The 26,554-nt window shown below is 41.7% G+C and overlaps 1 protein-coding gene across 1 annotated transcript; it reads left to right on the top strand.

The window, feature by feature from the left end:
* The first annotated feature begins 86 nt into the window (after positions 1-86).
* On the top strand, positions 87-25,269 carry LOC149428974 (neural cell adhesion molecule 1-like). Its single transcript, XM_089666882.1, has 9 exons — positions 87-172; positions 9,394-9,477; positions 9,772-9,984; positions 11,290-11,433; positions 13,050-13,187; positions 13,271-13,382; positions 14,891-15,054; positions 17,446-17,623; positions 20,705-25,269. The coding sequence occupies exons 1-9, from the start codon at positions 112-114 to the stop codon at positions 20,757-20,759; spliced, it is 1,149 nt and encodes a 382-aa protein (XP_089523008.1). The 5' UTR covers positions 87-111; the 3' UTR covers positions 20,760-25,269.
* The last annotated feature ends 1,285 nt before the right edge of the window (positions 25,270-26,554 follow it).

Raw genomic sequence — 26,554 nt, 5'->3', positions numbered from 1 at the left:
GGGGGCCAGGGGGCAGCGTGGGGGGCAGAGGGCAGAGTCCTGGACACCAGGGTATAAATTCCATAGGGGTGACCCCCCGTGCACCACATTCACCAGCAGCAGCTCTAGAAGATGCTCAACATGTCCCCACCAGGGAGCTCCATCATCCTACTGCTCTTCCTAGCAACCTCAGGTGAGCCCAGATCCTGACCAACCATGACTTGTATCCTGTGCTTCTCACACTATGAGCAATTCAAATTATTATTTTATTTAATGTATCTTCTACTTTTTTTTTTTTTCTTCTATATGCCATTCTTCATTTTTTATTTTTTTTTATTTTGCATGCTGCCTGTTGTTAGTTTTGTCAATTTGGAATTTTTTTTTTTTTTTTAAGTAGCAATATTTCTAACCTATTTCTATCTTTTTATTTAAATATTTTTATTTATTTAATTATTTTTATTGAGTTCTTAATTTTTTTTTATTGAATTCTTTTTCCACATTTTTTCCCTTTTTTTCTATATGCCATTCTTCTTTTTTAATTTTTTATTTTTTGCATGCTGCCTTTTGTTAATTTTGTCACTTTGGAATTTTATTTAATTTTTTTTTAAGTAGCAATATTTCTAACCTATTTCTATCTTTTTATTTAAATATTTTTATTTATTTAATTATTTTTATTGAATTCTTAATTTTTTTTTTATTTAACTCTTTTTCCACATTTTTTTCCCTTTTTTTCTATATGCCATTCTTCTTTTTTTATTTTTTGCATGCTGCCTGTTGTTAATTTTGTCAATTTGGAATTTTATTTAATTATTTCTTTTAAGTAGCAATATCTCTAACCTATATCTATCTTTTTATTTATTTAATTATTTTTATTGAATTCTTAATTCTTTTTATTTAATTCTTTTTCCACATTTTATTTTCCTTTTTTCTATATGCCATTCTTTTTTTTCTTTTTTCTTTTATTCTTTTACCACTTTTATATTCCTTTTTCCTATATGCCATTCATTTTATTTTAATTTTGCATGCTGCCTGTTGTTAGTTTTGTCAATTTGGAATTTTATTTAATTTTTTTTTAAGTAGCAATATTTCTAACCTATTTTTATCTTTTTATTTAAATATTTTTATTTATTTAATTATTTTTATTGAATTCTTCTTTTTTTTTTTTTTAGTTCATTCTTTTTCCACATTTTTTTCCTTTTCTTCTATATGCCATTCTTCATTTTTTATTTTTTTTGCCTGCTGCCTGTTGTTAATTTTGTCACTTTGGAATTTTTTTTTAAAGTAGCAATATTTCTAACCTATTTCTATCTTTTAATGAAATATTTTTATTTATTTAATTATTTTTATTGAATTCTTCTTTTTTTTTTTTTTAGTTCATTCTTTTTCCACATTTTTTTCCTTTTCTTCTATATGCCATTCTTCATTTTTTATTTTTTTTGCCTGCTGCCTGTTGTTAATTTTGTCACTTTGGAATTTTTTTTTAAAGTAGCAATATTTCTAACCTATTTCTATCTTTTAATGAAATATTTTTATTTATTTAATTATTTTTATTGCATTCTTAATTTTTTTTTAATTTAATTCTTTTTCCACATTTTTTTTTCCTTTTTTCTATTTGCTATTCTTCTTTTTTATTTTTTATTTTTTGCATGCTGCCTGTTGTTAATTTTGTCAATTTGGAATTTTATTTAATTTTTTTTTTAAGTAGCAATATCTCAAACCTATTTCTATCTTTTTATTTATTAAATTATTTTTATTGAATTTTTTTCCACTTTTTTTTCTTTTTTCTATATGCCATTCTTCTTTTTTTATTTTTTATATGCTACCTATTTTATTTACTTTTTTTTTAAGTAGCGATATCTCTAACCTATTTCTATCTTTTTATTTCATTCTTTTTCCAAAATTATTTCCTTTTCTCTATATGCCATTCATTTTTTTATTTTTTATTTTGCATGCTGCCTGTTGTTAATTTTTTCAATTTGGAATTTTATTTAATTTTTATTTTAAATAAAAATTAAATATCTCTACCCTATTTCTAGCTTTTTATTTATTTAATTCTTTTTATTTAATTCTTAATTCTTTTCATTTAATTATTTTTCCACTTTTTTTTCCCTTTTTCTTTATGCCATTCTTCTTTTTTATTTTTTGCATGCTGCCTGTTGTTAATTTTGTCAATTTGAAATTTTTTTTTTCTTTTTAAGTAGCAATATCTCAAACCTATTTCTATCTTTTTATTTATTTAATTATTTTTATTGAATTCTTAATTTTTTTCATTTAATTTTTTCCACATTTTTTTCCTTCTTTCTATATGCCATTAATGTTTTATTCTTAATTTTTTTGCATGCTGCCTATTGTTAATTTTGTCAATTTGGAATTTTATTTAAATATTATTTTTTTAAGTAGCAATATCTCTAACCTATTTCTATCTTTTTATTTATTTAATTTTAGTTATTGAATTCTTAATTCTTTTTATTTAATTCTTTTTCCACATTTTTTCCCCTTTCTTCTACATTTAAGTAGCAATATCTCTAATTTATTTCTATGTTTTTATTTATTTAATTCTTTTTATTGAATTCTTAATTCTTTTTATTTAATTATTTTTCTACATTTTTTTCTTTTTTTTCTATATGCCATTCTTACTTTTTTTATTATTATTATTTTTGCATGCTGCCTGTTGTTAATCTTGTCAATTTGGAATGTTATTTAATTAGTTTTTTCTAAGTAGCAATATCTCAAACCTATTTCTATCTTTTTATTTATTTAATTCTTTTTATTGAATTCTTAATTTTTTTTATTTAATTCTTTTTCCACATTTTATTTTCCTTTTTTCTATATGCCATTCTTCTTTTTTAATTTTTTTATTTTATTCCATTCCATTTTTTTTTTCCTTTTCCTGTATGCCATTCATTTTATTTTATGTTAGTTTTGTCAAATTGGAATTTTATTTAATTTTTTTTTTAAGTAGCAATATTTCTAACCTATTTCTATCTTTTTATGTACTTAATTATTTTTTATTGAATTCTTAAATATTTTTATTTAATTCTTTTTACACATTTTATTTTCCTTTTTTCTATATGCCAATCTTCTTTTTTTATTTTTTATTTTATTCTTTTTCCATTTTGTTTTTCCTTTTTCCTATATGCCATTCATTTTATTTTAATTTTGCATGCTGGAGTTTTGTTGAATTTTTATCTGTAGCAATATCTGTAATATTTTGATTGTCAGATAATGTTTTCTATCTTCTTTATTGAATTAATTTTCTGCTTCCCCCCCCCCCCCCCAGGTCACGGTTAGACACCTATAGTTCATAGATCCCACGAGGATCAGGTCACGGTTAGACACCTATAGTTCATAGATCCCACGAGGATCAGGTCACGGTTAGACACCTATAGTTCATAGATCCCACGAGGATCAGGTCACGGTTAGACACCTATAGTTCATAGATCCCACGAGGATCAGGTCACGCTTAGACACCTATAGTTCATAGATCCCACGAGGATCAGTTCACGGTTAGACACCTATAGTTCGTAGATCCCACGAGGATCAGGTCACGGTTAGACACCTATAGTTCGTAGATCCCACGAGGATCAGGTCACGCTTAGACACCTATAGTTCATAGATCCCAGGAGGATCAGGTCACGCTTAGACACCTATAGTTCATAGATCCCACGAGGATCAGGTCACGCTTAGACACCTATAGTTCATAGATCCCATGAGGATCAGGTCACGCTTAGACACCTATAGTTCATAGATCCCACGAGGATCAGGTCACGGTTAGACACCTATAGTTCATAGATCCCAGGAGGATCAGGTCACGGTTAGACACCTATAGTTCATAGATCCCAGGAAGATCAGGTCACGGTTAGACACCTATAGTTCATAGATTCCATGAGGATCAGGTCACGGATAGACACCTATAGTTCATAGATCCCACGAGGATCAGGTCACGGTTAGACACCTATAGTTCATAGATCCCATGAGGATCAGGTCACGCTTAGACACCTATAGTTCATAGATCCCACGAGGATCAGGTCACGCTTAGACACCTATAGTTCATAGATCCCATGAGGATCAGGTCACGGTTAGACACCTATAGTTCATAGATCCCACGAGGATCAGGTCACGCTTAGACACCTATAGTTCATAGATCCCACGAGGATCAGGTCACGCTTAGACACCTATAGTTCATAGATCCCACGAAGATCAGGTCACGCTTAGACACCTATAGTTCATGGATCCAACGAGGATCAGGTCACGGTTAGACACCTATAGTTCATAGATCCCACGAGGATCAGGTCACGCTTAGACACCTATAGTTCATAGATCCCACGAGGATCAGGTCACGCTTAGACACCTATAGTTCATAGATCCCACGAGGATCAGGTCACGCTTAGACACCTATAGTTCATAGATCCCATGAGGATCAGGTCACGCTTAGACACCTATAGTTCCTAGATCCCAGGAAGATCAGGTCACGCTTAGACACCTATAGTTCATAGATCCCATGAGGATCAGGTCACGCTTAGACACCTATAGTTCATAGATCCCATGAGGATCAGGTCACGCTTAGACACCTTTAGTTCCTAGATCCCAGGAAGATCAGGTCACGCTTAGACACCTATAGTTCATAGATCCCATGAGGATCAGGTCACGCTTAGACACCTATAGTTCATAGATCCCAGGAGGATCAGGTCACGCTTAGACACCTATAGTTCATAGATCCCACGAGGATCAGGTCACGCTTAGACACCTATATTTCATAGATCCCAGGAGGATCGGGTCACGGTTAGACATCTATAGTTCATAGATCCCACGAGGATCGGGTCACGCTTAGACACCTATAGTTCATGGATCCCACGAGGATCGGGTCACGGTTAGACACCTATAGTTCATAGATCCCACGAGGATCGGGTCACGCTTAGACACCTATAGTTCATAGATCCCACGAGGATCAGGTCACGCTTAGACACCTATAGTTCATAGATCCCACGAGGATCAGGTCACGCTTAGACACCTATAGTTCATAGATCCCATGAGGATCAGGTCACGCTTAGACACCTATAGTTCATAGATCCCACGAGGATCAGGTCACGTTTAGACACCTATAGTTCCCAGATCCCAGGAAGATCAGGTCACGCTTAGACACCTATAGTTCATAGATCCCATGAGGATCAGGTCACGCTTAGACACCTATAGTTCATAGATCCCATGAGGATCAGGTCACGCTTAGACACCTATAGTTCCTAGATCCCAGGAAGATCAGGTCACGCTTAGACACCTATAGTTCATAGATCCCACGAGGATCAGGTCACGCTTAGACACCTATAGTTCATAGATCCCACGAGGATCAGGTCACGCTTAGACACCTATAGTTCATAGATCCCATGAGGATCAGGTCACGCTTAGACACCTATAGTTCCTAGATCCCAGGAAGATCAGGTCACGCTTAGACACCTATAGTTCATAGATCCCATGAGGATCAGGTCACGCTTAGACACCTATAGTTCATAGATCCCATGAGGATCAGGTCACGCTTAGACACCTATAGTTCCTAGATCCCAGGAAGATCAGGTCACGCTTAGACACCTATAGTTCATAGATCCCATGAGGATCAGGTCACGCTTAGACACCTATAGTTCATAGATCCCAGGAGGATCAGGTCACGCTTAGACACCTATAGTTCATAGATCCCACGAGGATCAGGTCACGCTTAGACACCTATATTTCATAGATCCCAGGAGGATCGGGTCACGGTTAGACATCTATAGTTCATAGATCCCACGAGGATCGGGTCACGCTTAGACACCTATAGTTCATGGATCCCACGAGGATCGGGTCACGGTTAGACACCTATAGTTCATAGATCCCACGAGGATCGGGTCACGCTTAGACACCTATAGTTCATAGATCCCACGAGGATCAGGTCACGCTTAGACACCTATAGTTCATAGATCCCACGAGGATCAGGTCACGCTTAGACACCTATAGTTCATAGATCCCATGAGGATCAGGTCACGCTTAGACACCTATAGTTCATAGATCCCACGAGGATCAGGTCACGTTTAGACACCTATAGTTCCCAGATCCCAGGAAGATCAGGTCACGCTTAGACACCTATAGTTCATAGATCCCATGAGGATCAGGTCACGCTTAGACACCTATAGTTCATAGATCCCATGAGGATCAGGTCACGCTTAGACACCTATAGTTCCTAGATCCCAGGAAGATCAGGTCACGCTTAGACACCTATAGTTCATAGATCCCATGAGGATCAGGTCACGCTTAGACACCTATAGTTCATAGATCCCAGGAGGATCAGGTCACGCTTAGACACCTATAGTTCATAGATCCCACGAGGATCAGGTCACGCTTAGACACCTATATTTCATAGATCCCAGGAGGATCGGGTCACGGTTAGACATCTATAGTTCATAGATCCCACGAGGATCGGGTCACGCTTAGACACCTATAGTTCATGGATCCCACGAGGATCGGGTCACGGTTAGACACCTATAGTTCATAGATCCCACGAGGATCGGGTCACGCTTAGACACCTATAGTTCATAGATCCCACGAGGATCAGGTCACGCTTAGACACCTATAGTTCATAGATCCCACGAGGATCAGGTCACGCTTAGACACCTATAGTTCATAGATCCCATGAGGATCAGGTCACGCTTAGACACCTATAGTTCATAGATCCCACGAGGATCAGGTCACGTTTAGACACCTATAGTTCATAGATCCCACGAGGATCAGGTCACGGTTAGACACCTATAGTTCATAGATCCCACGAGGATCAGGTCACGCTTAGACACCTATAGTTCATAGATCCCACGAGGATCAGGTCACGCTTAGACACCTATAGTTCATAGATCCCACGAAGATCAGGTCACGCTTTGACACCTATAGTTCATGGATCCCACGAGGATCAGGTCACGGTTAGACACCTATAGTTCATAGATCCCACGAGGATCAGGTCACGCTTAGACACCTATAGTTCATAGATCCCACGAGGATCAGGTCACGCTTAGACACCTATAGTTCCTAGATCCCAGGAAGATCAGGTCACGCTTAGACACCTATAGTTCATAGATCCCATGAGGATCAGGTCACGCTTAGACACCTATAGTTCATAGATCCCATGAGGATCAGGTCACGCTTAGACACCTATAGTTCCTAGATCCCAGGAAGATCAGGTCACGCTTAGACACCTATAGTTCATAGATCCCATGAGGATCAGGTCACGCTTAGACACCTATAGTTCATAGATCCCAGGAGGATCAGGTCACGCTTAGACACCTATAGTTCATAGATCCCACGAGGATCAGGTCACGCTTAGACACCTATATTTCATAGATCCCAGGAGGATCGGGTCACGGTTAGACATCTATAGTTCATAGATCCCACGAGGATCGGGTCACGCTTAGACACCTATAGTTCATGGATCCCACGAGGATCGGGTCACGGTTAGACACCTATAGTTCATAGATCCCATGAGGATCGGGTCACGCTTAGACACCTATAGTTCATAGATCCCACGAGGATCAGGTCACGCTTAGACACCTATAGTTCATAGATCCCACGAGGATCAGGTCACGCTTAGACACCTATAGTTCATAGATCCCATGAGGATCAGGTCACGCTTAGACACCTATAGTTCATAGATCCCACGAGGATCAGGTCACGTTTAGACACCTATAGTTCCTAGATCCCAGGAAGATCAGGTCACGCTTAGACACCTATAGTTCATAGATCCCATGAGGATCAGGTCACGCTTAGACACCTATAGTTCATAGATCCCATGAGGATCAGGTCACGCTTAGACACCTATAGTTCCTAGATCCCAGGAAGATCAGGTCACGCTTAGACACCTATAGTTCATAGATCCCATGAGGATCAGGTCACGTTTAGACACCTATAGTTCATAGATCCCACGAGGATCAGGTCACGCTTAGACACCTATAGTTCATAGATCCCATGAGGATCAGGTCACGCTTAGACACCTATAGTTCATAGATCCCATGAGGATCAGGTCACGCTTAGACACCTATAGTTCCTAGATCCCACGAGGATCAGGTCACGCTTAGACACCTATAGTTCATAGATCCCAGGAGGATCAGGTCACGCTTAGACACCTATAGTTCATAGATCCCACGAGGATCAGGTCACGCTTAGACACCTATATTTCATAGATCCCAGGAGGATCGGGTCACGGTTAGACATCTATAGTTCATAGATCCCACGAGGATCGGGTCACGCTTAGACACCTATAGTTCATGGATCCCACGAGGATCGGGTCACGGTTAGACACCTATAGTTCATAGATCCCACGAGGATCGGGTCACGCTTAGACACCTATAGTTCATAGATCCCACGAGGATCAGGTCACGCTTAGACACCTATAGTTCATAGATCCCACGAGGATCAGGTCACGCTTAGACACCTATAGTTCATAGATCCCACGAGGATCAGGTCACGCTTAGACACCTATAGTTCATAGATCCCACGAGGATCAGGTCACGGTTAGACACCTATAGTTCATAGATCCCACGAGGATCAGGTCACGGTTAGACACCTATAGTTCATAGATCCCACGAGGATCAGGTCACGCTTAGACACCTATAGTTCATAGATCCCAGGAGGATCAGGTCACGGTTAGACACCTATAGTTCATAGATCCCACGAGGATCAGGTCACGCTTAGACACCTATAGTTCATAGATCCCACGGGGATCAGGTCACGCTTAGACACCTATAGTTCATAGATCCCACGAGGATCAGGTCACGCTTAGACACCTATAGTTCATAGATCCCACGAGGATCAGGTCACGGTTAGACACCTATAGTTCATAGATCCCACGAGGATCAGGTCACGCTTAGACACCTATAGTTCATAGATCCCACGAGGATCAGGTCACGGTTAGACACCTATAGTTCATAGATCCCACGAGGATCAGGTCACACTTAGACACCTATAGTTCATAGATCCCCCCGAGGATCAGGTCACGCTTAGACACCTATAGTTCATTGATCCCAGGAGGATCAGGTCACGCTTATGATATTTGCACTTTGTATCACTTTATATATATTTTTTATATCACATTTATTTATTGATTCATCTGAGAAGCGTTACATTGTTTTCCCTCATCTCGGGTACCATGTGATCACTGACGTCGGCTTTAATTCACAGGATGGTGGGGGGTGGGGGGGTTTATTATTGAAGGGAATGAAGCATGATTTGGTCACACTGAGGGGCGACTTTCGATTCCGCCTCCTAATTCCATTGGGTGACTTCATACAAACGCCAGCATTGCCCGGCGGCCGGGCCGGGCCCTCCGGAGATTGCAGAGATTTGCTGCTCATATGGACTTTATTATGCGGCTGTTTCAGGATTTGTGTCTTTTGTGTCTTCCAGGATTCTGCGCCAAACCTCGCGTGGAAATCATTCCGGCCAATGGAGAGATCTATCTGGGGAAAGAGCACAGCTTTCTATGCAAATGTAAGAGAACTTCGTCCAACGTACAGCCACCCCTCCCCCACCAGACCCCCCCAACCCCTCCCCCACAAGACCCCCCCCGACCCCTCCCCCAAAAGCCTACATGCCCAGACCATATCTGTGTCGGTAAATGTCGGTCGGTTTGTTCCTAAGCCAACCTCATGGGACTATTCTGATTGGCCCTCGTGGTGATCACATGGTCAGGAACCTCCCCGATTGGCACTGATCAAGGCTCTGCGGTCGGGAGGGCTAAAGCTGTCCTGTCCAGATTTGGGTGACAACTCTCTCTCTCTCCAGCTTCGGTGGAGGCAACGATGAAATGGATCAGCGGTGAGGATGACGAGGAGATCGAGGACGAACCACGGCGGTACAAGAAAGGGAACATCGATGAAACGACTCTGACGCTGCAAGTCATCGCCTCCAGGGCGGAGCCTGACCGCATCATCAGATGTCAAGCCGAGTCCGAGTCCGGAGAGACCACAAATACCGACATCAAAATCAGGATCATCCGTAAGTCCGGCCTCAGTGCGGTCAGTTCATACCATGGGGACTGGCGGTACTGGGGGGGGAGGGGTGTCGGCCCTCATGGGCCTTTATCGATGGCTTTTACCATTTTGCACTCTAGTGCGTCATAAATGTCTGGAAATGAGTGCTTCTGAGACCTCTACATGTGACCTGAGACCTCTACATGTGACCTGAGACCTCTACATGTGACCTGAGACCTCTGCATGTGACCTGTAACCTCTACATGAGACCTGAGACCCCTGCATATGATATGAGCCCTGAGACCCCTGTATGTGACATGAGGCCTCAACTTGTGACCTGTAACCTCTACATGAGACCCCTGTTTTCAGTCCACATGTAGCCCAAGACCCGTTTTCAGTCCACATGTAGCCCGAGACCCCCTTTTCAGCCCACATGTGGCCCAAGACCCGGTTTCAGTCCACACGTGGCCCGAGACCCGGTTTCAGTCCACACGTGGCCCGAGACCCGGTTTCAGTCCACACGTGGCCCGAGACCTCTGTTTTCAGCCCACACACGGCCCGAGACCTCTGCAACCTACATGTGGCCTGGGGCATGTACAGTACAGACCTGAGACCTCTGTTTTCAGACCACACGTGGCCCGAGACCTCTGTTTGCAACCTACATGTGACCTGAGACCCCTGCATGTGACATGAGACCTGAGACCCCTGCATGTGACATGAGACCTCAACTTGTGACCTGTAACCTCTACATGAGACCTCTGTTTTCAGTCCACACATGGCCCAAGACCCGGTTTCAGTCCACCCGTGGCCCGAGACCTCTGTTTTCGGTCCACACGTGGCCCGAGACCTCTGTTTGCAACCTACATGTGGCCTGGGGTATGTACAGTACAGACCTGAGACCTCTGTTTTCAGTCCACACGTGGCCCGAGACCTCTGTTTTCGGTCCACACGTGTCCCAAGACCTCTGTTTGCAACCTACATGTGGCCTGGGGCATGTACAGTACAGACCTGAGACCTTTGTTTTCAGTCCACACGATGCCCGAGACCTCTGTTTTCGGTCCACACGTGGCACGAGACCTCTGCTTGAAACCTTCATGTGGCCTGGGGCATGTACAGTGCAGACCTGAGACCTCTGTTTTCAGTCCACACGTGGCCCGAGACCTCTGTTTGCAACCTACATGTGGCCTGAGACATGTACAGTACAGACCTGAGACCCCTTTTTTCAGTCCACATGTGGCCCGAGTCTCGTGTTTGCGCTCTGCATTGCCCGTCAATGTCACATTGATGTTGCTGATCCAGATTTCGCTCCTTTCATCGTATCTTTATACAGAGAGACCAACTTTTGTGAAGGATGTGACGGTTAACAAATCATTCGTCGCCGACTCAGTGGCCAAGCTGCCGTGCTCCGTGGAAGGCATCCCCACACCTCAGATCACGTGGTTCCGCAATGAAATGGTCGTCCCAATCTTACCAGGTCAGTCCGACATTCTTACATCCCAGTAAAACTTTCCATGTAAAGGGACAGAGCGCAAATCCCACGCATTCACCAGCAGGGCGGACAGTGCCACCAAGACTGCACCCAGTCATGTGACCACTGTGACAGCCAGTCACAGTGATCATGTGATTACACAGACGACCTCCCCCCCCCCCTTTTTCCCCTTGAGGCATAATAGCTCAGTTAAAGGGATAATGAGGCTGGGCAAGAAGAGGTTAACGCCTGTATCAACAGCTCCATCTAGTGGCCGAGAGGCAGTATAGTTTTCGGAGAAAGCTATACCACATTTTGGCCACTAGGTGGAGCTGGGGCATTCACCTTCTGACATTCGTGCAACAAATGTATTACAACTAGACCCCTAAGGCGGGGCCTATTCACCACAAGGCAAACAAGGCATGTGCCTAGGGCGGCATCTTTCAGGGGGGCAGCACCGTTCCCTGGAAGAAGGGACAGAAAAAGGTACACATGCGGCACGGGGAGCAGGTAGGATCTGAGAGAGGCTGCGGGCTGCTTGGTGGTGTATGCAGAGCCTGACTCTCCTTCCCGGAGATGTCCATAGCTGTGAAGGTGAGTGTCTGTCCCTCGCCGGGAAGGCAGGGGCGATGTGTGTTAGCGAAAGGCTCTCCTGGGTGTGGGGGGCAGGGGTGCTGTTGGTCAATGTAAGGCTTTCTCCATGGGGGGGGCAAGTGGGGGAGGTGTTGGTCGGTTTCAGTCTCTCTCCACAGGGTGGGGGGGGAGGCAAGGGGGGGGGTGTTGTTGGCCAATGTCAGGCTCTCTCTACGGTAAGGGGGGGGGTGTTGGTCAATGTCAGGCTCTCTCCACAGGGGGGGCAAGGGGGGGGGGGGTGTTGGTCAATGTTAGGCTCTCTCCATGGGGGGGGCAAGGGGGGGGGTGTTGGTCAATGTTAGGCTCTCTCCATGGGGGGGGCAAGGGGGGGTGGTGTTGGTCAATGTCAGGCTCTCTCCACAGCGGGGGGCAAGGGGGGGTGGTGTTGGTCAATGTCAGGCTCTCTCCATAGGGGGGGCAAGGGGGGGTGGTGTTGATCAATGTCAGGCTCTCTCCACGGGGGGGGCAAGGGGGGGTGGTGTTGGTCAATGTCATTTTAGATACAGATGTTTTTATTCGGATACAAATGGATACATTGTTGCAACCGCAAGACTTTTTTGTGTAAAATATAATAGCGGACTGGAATTCTTCTTCTTCTTCATCCTCTTCTTCTTCTTCCTCTTCTGCATCCTCTTCTTCTTCATCCTCTTCTTCTTCTTCATCCTCTTCTTCTTCTTCATCCTCTTCTTCTTCTTCTGCATCCTCTTCTTCTTTTTCTTCCTCTTGCAGGTCACGGCTCATGCGCAGATTTTTTATCGGTAAAACGATCGGCCGATTTGCCCATCATTACCGGGAAAATCGTCCGATCGTCAAAATCGGCCGCGAATTTTGCAACTTGACCGATTTAAAAAAATGTGCCAAAACCCCGAAAAACGGCCGACCAATTAACCCACTAACGGTGCGAAAATCAGCTGATTTTCGACCCGTCTATGGCTGGCATTATTTACAGAAAATAATTTTTTAAAAATTTGACTTTTTTTTCGGTTTAGGCCGCCTTTCAGCGACTCGGGATGGGACGCTGACCATAGACAAGATCCAGCTGGCGGATGCCGGGATGTACTATTGCCAGGCCTACATCCGAGAACGCAATGAGATTGAGTACAAGAACGTGTCTGTGACGGTGAACGGTGAGACCTCGCCTCGTCCTCCGCCTACAACTTGCCTTCTGATCCGTTCCTTCCGGTTTTAACCACAAGCTTCTCTTCCTCAGCGGCTCCGGAGGTCAGCATTGAGGAGTCCTTCCCCAAAATCGCTTCCAAATCCAACGCCTCGTTCACCTGCTCTGTGACCGGACACCCCAAGCCTGACATCGTCTGGAAGAGGTGAATACCCTTTATATCCTAATATGCAGAAAGGAAAACATAGCGACGCGTTTCGTCCTTCCAATGTGGCTGCAATGTTACTTTGTTATTTATTTTCATTTGTTCAATACAGGACTGTACAAGTCTCTGCGCCAGAGGAGCTTACACTCTAATGTCCCCTCCCCCACAGTCCCATCAGTCTCTGCGCCAGAGGAGCTTACACTCTAATGTCCCCACCACAGACACCCAATTTCACAATTATACGTGTATTTTTATAGCTCTGACCTATACCGCAGCGCTGTACAGAGAAAACTGAGCCAATCACATCAGTCTCTGTACCACAGGAGCTTACACTCTAATGTCCCCTCCCCCACAGTCACATCAGTCTCTGTACCACAGGAGCTTACACTCTAATGCCTCCTCCCCCACAGTCACACACTATTATTATACATTTATATAGCTCTGACCTATACCACAGCGCTGTACAGAGAACACTGAGCCAGTCACATCAGTCTCTGTACAGAGGAGCTTACACTCTAATGCCCCCTCCCCCAAAGTCACATCAGTCTCTATACCAGAGGAGCTTACGCTCTAATGTCCCCTCCCCCACAGTCCCATCAGTCTCTGAACAGAGGAGCTTACGCTCTAATGTTCCCTCCCCCACAGTCCCATCAGTCTCTGAACAGAGGAGCTTACGCTCTAATGTCCCCTCCCCCACAATAACATCAGTCTCTGTACCAGAGGAGCTTACGCTCTAATGTCCCCTCCCCCGCGGTCACATCAGTCTCTGCACCAGAGGAGCTTACGCTCTAATGTCCCCTCCCCCCGCGGTCACATCAGTCTCTGCACCAGAGGAGCTTACGCTCTAATGTCCCCTCCCCCCGCGGTCACATCAGTCTCTGTACCAGAGGAGCTTACGCTCTAATGTCCCCTCCCCCGCGGTCACATCAGTCTCTGTACCAGAGGAGCTTACGCTCTAATGTCCCCTCCCCCCGCGGTCACATCAGTCTCTGCACCAGAGGAGCTTACGCTCTAATGTCCCCTCCCCCCGCGGTCACATCAGTCTCTGCACCAGAGGAGCTTACGCTCTAATGTCCCCTCCCCCCGCGGTCACATCAGTCTCTGCACCAGAGGAGCTTACGCTCTAATGTCCCCTCCCCCCGCGGTCACATCAGTCTCTGCACCAGAGGAGCTTACGCTCTAATGTCCCCTCCCCCGCAGTCCCATCAGTCTCTGCACCAGAGGAGCTTACACTCTAATGTCCCCTCCCCCACAGTCCCATCAGTCTCTAAAGAGCTTACAATCTATTTTCTAAACATATGCAAACCATACATGTAACCAGACTTGGATACATGCATGTAGAAGCCGAATCAATCTGTCTGTCTGTCTGTCTGTCTGTCTGTCTGCCTGTCTGCCTGCCTGCCTGCCTGCCTGCCTGCCTGCCTGTCTGTCTGTCTGTCTGTCCTATTGATGGACAGATTGGTCAGCAATTTCAACAAAAATATAATTTCCGCCTTTGTTGCCATCAGAGGACAAGAGGTGGTCAGCCATGATGGGCAGAAATACATCTTGAGCTCCAATGGTCTTCATCTCTCCATCACTGACCTGGCCAAGGCCGATGAAGGGAACTACACCTGCTACGCCAGCAACAGCCTGGGACAACAGAGCACAACGCTGACCCTGCAAGTAATCGGTACGCTTGGCGTGTGCACATCGCACCTCCAACACACGCCTGCCCAGCATACTTGTTATTTCTGCAGCATCACCTCTTTATCCCCATAAATGTTTACAGATTTTAATGAAAAGTTTATCATTCTTTTTTTAGAGGCAATTTAACTTTCGAGTGGAACTGCTCGGCCTCTGGGCCTTACAGATTAAACGTTTTATATAATTTAAAGCGGAGCTCCACCCAAAAGGGGAAGTTCCGCTTTAAGGACTGCTCCCCATTAAGGATTGGCACCTTTGGGGATCAGGTACCCAAATTTTTTAATGAATTTTTTATTCATTTTTAATATTCAAAGCAAACTCCCCCATCCATCCCTAACATCCCCAGCATCACTTTGAACCCCCCACCCCCTAGCATTTCTAGCCACAGCCATCTTGAGTAAGGGCAGATGATTCATGTATTATTTACTTCCTGGAATCCATCAGCCCTTAGCTGAGGTATTTGCTGAGCTGAGAACCCCCCCTCCACTCCTGAAGACTCCTGGGATGTATGACATCATTTGTCGCGACAAATACTTTTTTCTGACCTCCGGAATGGATTGATTGGTTTTTATGCATTCCTACGGAAAACCGCGTTTTGGTTTACAAATTTTTTGCAATATGAAAAGTCCCGCAGAACGCATTAAATTCGTAAACCGAGGAACGCCTGTTTTAGGTTTATGGGTGGTGGCAATAAGGGTACTTGCTGATATGTCTAGCTCAGCCTTTCTCAACCAGGGTACTTAGACACCCTGGGGTGTCTTGAGGTTCCTTTAGGGGTGTCTTGAGGTTCCTTCAGGGGTGTCTTGAGGGTCCTTCAGGGGTGTCTTGAGGGTCCTTCAGGAGGGCCTTGAGGTTCCTTCAGGAGGGCCTTGAGGTTTCTTCAGGAGGGCCTTGAGGTTCCTTCAGGAGGGCCTTGAGGTTCCTTCAGGGGTGCCTTGAGGTTCCTTCACGGGTGCCTTGAGGTTCTTTCAGGGGTGCCTTGAGGTTTCTTCAGGGGTGCCTTGAGGATCCTTCAGGGGTGCCTTGAGGATCCCTCAGGGGTGCCTTGATGTTTCTTCAGGGGTGCCTTGAGGTTCCTTCAGCAGTGCCTTGAGGTTTCTTCTGGGGTGCCTTGGCAAAATGTCTAAAAATTGCCCAAAACTTGTATACAAGTTGGCTTTTTAGTTACACAAAGCCACGGGTTTTCATAGCAACCTTCTAGATACCAGCATCCTGACAACCAATGACACCATCAGCTGATAAGGAGGATGTTGGTTGCCTAGTTTGACCCTCCCCCACCCCTCTCCATCAGTGCTGTGGTCACGTTAGCTCAGTGATGGAGAAAAATTGAGGAAGAAGAGAAACATAGGCATACTAGTCGGTACCCGTGTGCAAAAGTATATTTGCTTTGGAAGAATAAACCACCTCTAACGTTGGGTGTTCTACATGTGTGGATGTTGCTGCACTATATAAAACGATTAGAATAGTTTTTCACATTTTAGAATGAGGTGCCTTGAGACTGTCCCTGATTTTAAAGGGTGCCTCAAGGCTGTCCATGATTTTAAAGGGTGCCTCAAGACTGTCCATAATTTTAAAGGGTGCCTCAGGACTGTCCATGATTTTAAAGGGTGCCTCAAGACTGTGTATGATTTTAAAGGGTGCCTCAAGGCTGTCCATGATTTTAAAGGGTGCCTCAAGACTGTCCATGATTTTAAAGGGTGCCTCAAGACTGTCCATGATTTTAAAGGGTTCCTCAGGACTGTCCATCATTTTAAAGAGTGCCTCAAGACTGTCCATGATTTTAAAGGGTGCCTCAAGACTGTCCATGATTTTAAAGGGTTCCTCAGGACTGTCCATCATTTTAAAGAGTGCCTCAAGACTGTCCATGATTTTAAAGGGTTCCTCAGGACTGTCCATCATTTTAAAGAGTGCCTCAAGACTGTCCATGATTTTAAAGGGTGCCTCAAGACGGTCCATGATTTTAAAGGGTGCCTCGAGACTGTCCATAATTTTAATGGGTGCCTCAAGACTGTCCATGATTTTAAAGGGTGCCTCAAGACTGTCCATAATTTTAAAGGGTGCCTCAAGACTGTCCATAATTTTAAAGGGTGCCTCGGGACTGTCTATAAATTTAAAGGGTGTCTTGACGAAAAAAAGGTTGAGAAACGCTGGTCTACCTATATATAGACCTCTAGTCGTCCTTTGAAGGAAGGACATTTTATGTGATCATTGTGTGTTGACGTTTTAACAACTTTTTACCTAAATTTTTTATAATTAAAGCTAATTATAATAAATGGCCAAAAATATTTTTATTAAGAAGGAGTTTCATTACTACCTTCCATGCAAAACACCAAAAGAAATGCAAGAGTTTCTAACCGACCTCCTTGTGTCCCTTTAGAGCCTGCCCGTGTCGGAGCCGGAGTCATCGCTGGGATCATCTTACTTATATTCTTGGTGACCCTGCTGGCCGTAGACCTGACTTGTTACAGAACGAGACGCCGCGGCTTCCTCATGTTCTTGTCCACCAGCATACTGGGTAGACCAACGCCGAGGGTCAAGCTGGAGGATGACCTCAAGTAAGTTTCCTTCTCCCATCTCCGTCTGCTGCACACCTACTGTCAGTGGACAGTTCCATGTCTGATTGGAGTAATAGAAAAGAAGGAGCGGCCGATGTCCAAAAGAATGCACTGTTGATGGTAGATTAAGAGGCGTTTATTGAGAGTAACAACAAGTACATCAACCAACGCGTTTTGGGAGAAAAGACTTTCCCTTCACCAGGGCGCTCCTTCTTTTCTATTATTCCAAGTATACGTGTGGAAACAACCTCAAGGCCATACCAGAAATGCAGCAGCCCAAACCCTTAAAAACTCTTAAAAACCCCCAAAAAGTAATTTCCCGATGATGCCAAAATACAAGACTTTTGGCAAAATCTTTTTTTCCTTCTCTCACTGTATTGCATATATGCAGGAGCATGGTTGTCACCCTAGAAGGAGCAGCTGGACGATCCCGTGTGCAAGGGGCCTCAGTGGTGGAGTTAAAAGACCAAATGGGACCAAAGAGAAGAAGTCCATTGTTAGGAGAAGTTCATTATTAGAAGTCCATTATTAGAAGTCCATTATTAGGAAAAGTCCATTATTAGGAAAAGTCCATTATTAGAAGTCCATTATTAGGAAAAGTCCTTTATTAGAAGTCCATTATTAGGAAAAGTCCTTTATTAGAAGTCCATTATTAAGAGAAATCTATTATTAGAAGTCCGTTATTAGGAAAAGTCCTTTATTAGAAGTCCATTATTAGGAGAAGTCCATTAATAGAAGTCCATTAGTAGGAGAAGTCCATTAATAGAAGTTCATTAATAGCAGAAGTCCATTATTAGAAGTCCATTATTAGGAGAAGTCTATTATTAGGAGAAGTCCATTATTAGGAGAAGTCTATTAATAGAAGTCCATTAATAGAAGTCCATTAATAGAAGTCCATTATTTGGAGAAGTCTATTATTAGGAGACGTTCATTAATAGCAGAAGTCCATTAATAGGAGAAATCCATTATTAGAAGTCTATTATTAGGAGAAGTCCATTATTAGGAGAAGTCCATTATTAGGAGAAGTTCATTAATAGGAGAAGTCCATTATTAGAAGTCTATTATTAGGAGAAATCCATTATTAGGAGAAGACCATTAATAGAAGTCCATTAATAGAATCCATTATTAGGAGAAGTCCATTAATAGAAGTCCATTAATAGAATTTATTAGTAGGAGAAGTCCATTAATAGCAGAAGTCCATTATTAGGAGGTATATTATTAGGAGAAGTCCATTATTAGGAGAAGTCCATTAATAGAAGTCCATTATTAGGAGGTATATTATTAGGAGAAGTCCATTATTAGGAGAAGTCCATTAATAGAAGTCCATTATTAGGAGAAGTCCATTATTAGGAGAAGTCCATTAATAGCAGAAGTCCATTATTAGGAGGTATATTATTAGGAGAAGACCATTATTAGGAGAAGTCCATTATTAGGAGAAGTCCATTATTAGAAGTCCATTATTAGGAGAAATCTATTATTAGAAGTCCGTTATTAGGAAAAATCCATTATTAGAAGTCCATTATTAGGAAAAGTCCTTTATTAGAAGTGCATTATTAGGAGAAGTCCATTAATAGAAGTCCATTAGTAGGAGAAGTCCATTAATAGGAGAAGTTCATTATTAGAAGTCTATTATTAGGAGAAGTCCATTATTAGGAGAAGTCCATTATTAGAAGTCCATTATTAGGCGAAATCCATTATTAGGAGAAGACCATTATTAAAAGTCCATTAATAGAAGTCCATTATTAGGAGAAGTCCATTAATAGAAGTCCATTAATAGAAGTCCATTAATAGAAGTCCATTATTTGGAGAAGTCTATTATTAGGAGACGTTCATTAATAGCAGAAGTCCATTATTAGGAGAAGTCCATTAATAGAAGTCCATTAGTAGGAGAAGTTCATTAATAGGAGAAGTTCATTAATAGGAGAAGTCCATTATTAGAAGTCTATTATTAGGAGGAATCCATTATTAGGAGAAGACCATTAATAGAAGTCCATTAATAGAATCCATTATTAGGAGAAGTCCATTATTAGGAGAAGTCCATTATTAGGAGACGTTCATTAATAGCAGAAGTCCATTATTAGGAGGTATATTATTAGGAGAAGACCATTATTAGGAGAAGTCCATTATTAGAAGTCCATTAATAGAAGTCCATTATTAGGAGAAGTCCATTATTAGGAGAAGTCCATTAGTAGGAGAAGTCCATTATTAGGAGAAGTCCATTATTAGGAGAAGACCATTATTAGGAGAAGTCCATTATTAGAAGTCCATTAATAGAAGTCCATTATTAGGAGAAGTCCATTATTAGGAGAAGTCCATTATTAGGAGAAGTCCATTAGTAGGAGAAGTCCATTATTAGGAGAAGTCCATTATTAGGAGAAGTCCATTATTAGGAGAAGTCCATTAATAGGAGAAGTCCATTAATAGCAGAAGTCCATTATTAGGAGAAGTCCATTAATAGAAGTCCATTAATAGAATCCATTAGTAGGAGAAGTCCATTATTAGGAGAAGTCCATTATTAGGAGAAGTCCATTAATAGAAGTCCATTAATAGTATCCATTAGTAGGAGAAGTCCATTATTAGGAGAAGTCCATTATTAGGAGAAGTCCATTAATAGCAGAAGTCCATTATTAGGAGGTATATTATTAGGAGAAGACCATTATTAGGAGAAGTCCATTATTAGAAGTCCATTAATAGAAGTCCATTATTAGGAGAAGTCCATTATTAGGAGAAGTCTATTATTAGGAGAAGTCCATTATTAGGAGAAGTCCATTAATAGCAGAAGTCCATTATTAGGAGGTATATTATTAGGAGAAGACCATTATTAGGAGAAGATCATTATTAGGAGAAGTCCATTATTAGGAGAAGTCCATTATTAGGAGAAGATCATTATTAGGAGAAGTCCATTATTAGGAGAAGTCCATTATTAGGAGAAGACCATTATTAGGAGAAGACCATTATTAGGAGAAGTCCATTATTAGAAGTCCATTATTAGAAGTCCATTATTAGAAGACGTTCATTTTCAAGGTTTACATATATGATGACACCAACCAATTCTTCACACATAATTTTTGACCTTTATAGGAAGGGGACCTCCGACAAGAGCCACGTGGTAAATATTTCGGGCATCGATGCCTGACACCGTCCAAGGTTAACATGGACACAAGAGGAAGCCGCGGGATAAAGAACCCAACTCTGAGACATCCAGTAATGTGCCCCCCCATCGGGGACCAAGAGACTTCTGCACTGTATATAAATCTCACAACCTTTGAAAATGTGTTTTGTTCTCTAACTACCTGAAGATAAAACCTGATTTTTAAAGTGGACAGTCCCTATTCCTCCACCACAGTCCCCTCTACTGGGACAAGTGGTGGGTGGGGGGGGGGGGTGGCTGCCCTGGGCACAATGGTTTACTGTAGGGATGGGGGCACCTTCCTCCTGTTACAAGGCTGACAGGGGTAGTGATAGCGGCAGTGATTTTGACTAGGACCCTCTAAGCTTGCACATCAGAAATGGGGGAGGGGGGGTGCAGTTTGGCATCTTTGCCATGGGTGCTGGGTGACCTTGTCCCGGCACTGACAGTCCCATTTTTTAAACATATTTTTTCAGTATCTAGTTAGTCCTCCTCCATTCACATTGGAATTAGGTAGAGCCAGAAGAAAGCAATCAGGGTCAGAGGCCTCCAGGAGATGTCGGCCCCAAGTCATGCCATCTCTCCAAGTGCTCCACAGGTACTGAATCATGGCGGCAGCTGTGTAGATCCGAGTTGATCCACATATAGGAGGGGGCACTGTGAGGGCCTATTGCGCTACATGGCATGTCTAGACAAGGGAGAGGACAACACAACTGACCTTCTCATCACTTTACAAGAGACAATGAGAGGTGAATACAGGGGGGGGGTTGGTTGTCAGTCCAATATATCAAAGAAACAAAGAGAACCTGTCAGCATAGCTGTAGTGACCATCTGGGGTTGGAGGCTTCCATTGAAGCAATGCTAGTTATGGGGCAGAGCACCCCTGATGTACAGTGACCGTGGACTTGCACAGCCTTTAGTAGCCGGCAACTAGCACAGCCTTCAGTAGCCTGGAACTAGCACAGCCTTCAGTAGCCTGGAACGGGCACAGCCTTCAGTAGCCTGGAACTAGCACAGCCTTCAGGAGCCTGGAACTAGCACAGCCTTCAGTAGCCTGGAACTGGCACAACCTTCAGTAGCCTGGAACTAGCACAGCTTTTAGTAGCCTGGAACGAACATAGCCTTTAGTAGTCTGGAACTGGCACAGCCTTATTAGCCTGGAACTAGCACAGCCTTTAGTAGCCTGGAACTAGCACAGCCTTTAGTAGTCTAAAACTGCCACTGTCTATAGTAGCCTGGAACTGGCACAGCCTTTAGTAGCGAGGAACTAGGACAGCCTTTAGTAGCCTGGAACTAGGACAGCCTTTAGTAGCCTGGAACTAGGACAGCCTTTAGTAGCCTGGAACTAGGACAGCCTTTAGTAGCCTGAAACCAGCACAGCCTTTAGTAGCGAGGAACCAGGACAGCCTTTAGTAGCCTGGAACTAGCACAGCCTTTAGTAGCCTGGAACTAGGACAGCCTTTAGTAGCCTGAAACCAGCACAGCCTTTAGTAGTGAGGAACCAGGACAGCCTTTAGTAGCCTGAAACCAGCACAGCCTTTAGTAGTGAGGAACCAGGACAGCCTTTAGTAGCCTGGAACTAGGACAGCCTTTAGTAGCCTGGAACTAGGACAGCCTTTAGTAGCCTGGAACTAGGACAGCCTTTAGTAGCCTGGAACTAGGACAGCCTTTAGTAGCCTGGAACTAGCACAGCCTTTAGTAGCCTGGAACTAGCACAGCCTTTAGTAGCCTGGAACTAGCACAGCCTTTAGTAGCCTGGAACTAGCACAGCCTTTAGTAGCCTGGAACTAGGACAGCCTTTAGTAGCCTGGAACTAGGACAGCCTTTAGTAGCCTAGAACTAGCACAGCCTTTAGTAGCCTAGAACTAGCACAGCCTTTAGTAGCCTGGAACTGGCACAGCCTTTAGTAGCGAGGAACTAGCACAGCCTTTAGTAGCCTAGAATTAGTATAGCCTTGTCCTCCTAGAACCCACATGGCTTTCAGTACCCTGGAACTAGTAGCACAGCCTGTAGCATCCCAGGACCAGCACAGTCTTTAGTATCTCAGAATTAGTACACCCCATAGCACCCTGGAAGTAGCACAGCCTTCAGAACCTTAGAACTAGCATAGCCTTTAGCCCCTTGAACCCACATGGCTTTTACTACCCTGGAACTAGCAAAGCCTTTAACCAGCACAGCCTAGAACCAGCACAGCCTCTAGCCCCAGGAAACGATCACAGCCTTTAAGCAATCGTTGCCTCTGGCAGGTAATAGCTATACTGACAGGTTCTCTTTAAATGAAACAAAACAAAACCTAACCATTTCCCGGCTCCTTGGTTTATTCTACGTATTTATTTCATTGTTTTCTCTTCTCTTTTAGCATTTAGTACACTAGATTTCTGTCGATTATATCAAAATTTGTCTTTTTTTTTCCTAATGTAGTAAAAAGATACATTTTAGAACAAATTTATATTGTTGCTTGCGGGTCCTTTAAATAAATTCTGGTTGAGGTATTTCAGAAAAAAATACCACATTTTGTCCACTAGATGGAGCTGGAGATCATAGGAAATAACTATTAAACAAAATATGGTCAGAATTTGTCAAAGTTGGGCAAGTGCTTGTGGACCCCTTCGTGTTCGTTTTGTAAATATCCTACAGGTCAAGCTGTCCAGACATACAATGCGATTGTACAATCTCTATGACACCAACTAAGCAGTGTCTACTTAAACACTCCCATCCACTGATGTCTAACCAATCGGCCGTTCACGTCACAAAGCAATGGGCAGATCTATCGATGTCATTGCAATCAGATTGTAACCCGTCTGTGGCCAGCTTCAATCTTTTATTGCTGAAATAAATGACATTTTGTCTTGGGATATATAGGAAAAAAAGATACAATGTAACTGTTTTATTTTAACTGTTCTTGTTTAACTCTTTATTGTAACATTTTTGCTAATTATTTTTTAAGCCACATGTTGCTTCAAACATCCAATCATGTGTGAGCTCCTATTTTTTGTTTAACATTCCCTACATATGATTGGTTGTTCGAAGCAAACACATGCCAAAGAGAGGAGGGCAATGGGGTTGGTTTACTGAAGGTGGACGGATTTTACATTTTGCAAGCGCAGTTCCCAGATGGAAGAAAAATATTATTGAAATATATTTTAAAAATATTCTTCATATCAACATGCAGTATATATATATATATATACATACATACATACATACATACATACATACATACATACACACTGCATGTTGAAATGCGTTTTTTATATATTACAAAATATATGAAAAATAATTTTAACCCTTGTGTGTGTCACCTTGTGTGTCTGTACCAACCCACATGAAAAATATATGTGAAATATATTTTAAAAATATTCTTCCCAAATATATTGACATATATTTGAAATACTACAATTTTGGCCGGATTCAATATATTTAAAAAAAAAATATATATATATATATATATATATATATATATATATACATACACTCTCTCTATATATATATTTTAAAAATAATCTTCCCAAATATATTGACATATATTTGAAATACTACAATTTTGGCTGGATTCAGTATATTTCAAAATATATATAAAAAATATATATATATATTCTCTCTCTCTCTATATATATATATATATATATATATATACACACACACACACACTGCATTATGAAATACATTTTTTATATATTACAAAATATATGAAAAATGTTTTAAAATCTATATTTTTAAAAAAGATATTCTTCAGATTTTTTTTAACGTATAAAAACAGTAATTTTTACATATATTTTTGCATATATTTGTAAATGCATTCCAAAAAAATGTAGATTAAATGTATTTTTAAAGACATATGGTGAAAGGATAATATGATAACATAATCAACTCCATTTTGTGATACAAGATGTTTGTTTAAAAAATATATGACTTTTGTACACACTAAGAGAAAAGTGTGTATGTAAGCTTTACAGGAAAATTTTTTAAATATTTTTATATATTTTGTAATAAAAATGCATTTCAACATACAGTGTGCGTGTATATATATATATATATATATATATATATATATATATATATATATATATATATTGAAATATATTGAATATGTCCAAAATTGTAGTATTTCAAATATATGTCAATATATTTGGGAATAATATTTTTAAATTAGATTTCAAATATATTTTTCTTCCATGTGGGTTGCTCCAGAGCTTAGTAAATGAGAGGAAGCTTCACTTTGCAAAGAATATCAAATCACATGCAAGAAAAGTAAAATAAATAAATAAAACACTGTTGCTTGTATGCCATTGGATGATGGAAGTCAGCAGATCTTCACTTCATTTTCATTGTTCTTCCAGAGTGCACAGTCTATTTGCCTTTAGTTAATCAATCCCACTGACGCCTATAGAAAATGACCCCCTTATTGTACAGATTATTGATGATTATGTGATGTACATAGACTATGTATTGACTCTCATGTGGAAATAACTCTGATAGATTGAATTAAACACTTCTTTGGAAAAAAAAAAACTTATTTTCTCTATCTTATTTCTGATATCGATTTAAACTTTCCAGCTGGGCCAATTCTGACACTTCTCTACTACATGTATACAGTAAATCTGCTTTTTTTGCTAGAAGATGACTTAGAACCCCCAAATATTTTATACATACACATACACACATATACAGTGGATATAAAAAAAGTCTACACACCTCCGTTAAAATGTCAGGTTTCTGTTATGTAAAAAAAAATGAAACAAAGATAAATCATTTCTGAACCTTTTCCACCTTTAATGTGACCTATAAACTGTACAACTCAATTGAAACTACAAAACTAAAATAATGTGGTTGCATAAGTGCTATCATGGGAGCTTGTTGCCCCCCCCCCCCCCCCTGTGATAGCAAAAGATTTAAAAAAAATAAAAAAAAGGATTACATACAATAAATAAAAAAGTAACATAAACTTAAACATCGCGTAGACAAGCGGTTAATTCAAGCTCACAGCTGCTGCTTGGAGGACAGGGGGAGATACTGGGGGGCTAAGAGACCCCAATATCTCCATAAAGAGTACCTGTCCCCTGCCCAGGTGGATTTGTAGCCCTCTGTGATAGCAATAAATTGAAAAAAAAAATTTAAAGTGTAAAAAAAAAGAAAAAACATCAAGTAGACAAGTGGTTAAATCAAGCTCACAGCTCCTGCTTGGAGGGCAGGGGGAGACATTGGGGGACCCCAATGTCTCCATAAAAGAGTACCTGTCCCCTGCCCATGCTATCACAAAGGGAGCATGTTGGCCCCCATGATAGCAATAAATTAAAAAAAAAAAAGGATTACATACAATAAATAAAAAAGTAACATAAACATCATGGTAGATAAATGGTTAATTCAAGCTCACAGGGGGAGACATTGGGGGGCTAATAGACCCCAATGTCTCCATAAAGAGTACCTGCCCATGCTACCACAAAGGGGGATTTTTAGCCCTTCATGATAGCAATAAATTTAAAAAATGTAAAAAAAAGTGTAAAAAAAAAAGAAAAAACATCATGGTAGACAAGTGGTTAATTCAAGCTCACAGCTCCTGCTTGGAGGTCAGGGGAGACACTGGGGGGGTTAATAGACCCCAATATCTCCATAAAAGAGTACCTGTCCCCTGCCCATGCTAACACAAAGGAAGCTTTTTGACCCTCCATGATAGCAATAAATAAAAAAAAGAGAAAAAAAAAGATTACATAAAATAAATAAAAAAGTAATATAAACTTAAACATAAACATCATGATAGCAATAGATTTGAAGAAAAAAAAAGATTACATACAATAAATAAA

The sequence above is a fragment of the Staurois parvus genome, unplaced genomic scaffold, assembly GCF_062004578.1.
Source record: "Staurois parvus isolate SC_StPar_1 unplaced genomic scaffold, SC_StPar_1.0 ptg002883l, whole genome shotgun sequence".
Classification (NCBI taxonomy): domain Eukaryota; kingdom Metazoa; phylum Chordata; class Amphibia; order Anura; family Ranidae; genus Staurois; species Staurois parvus.
This window is presented reverse-complemented; position numbering and strand designations above follow the sequence as displayed.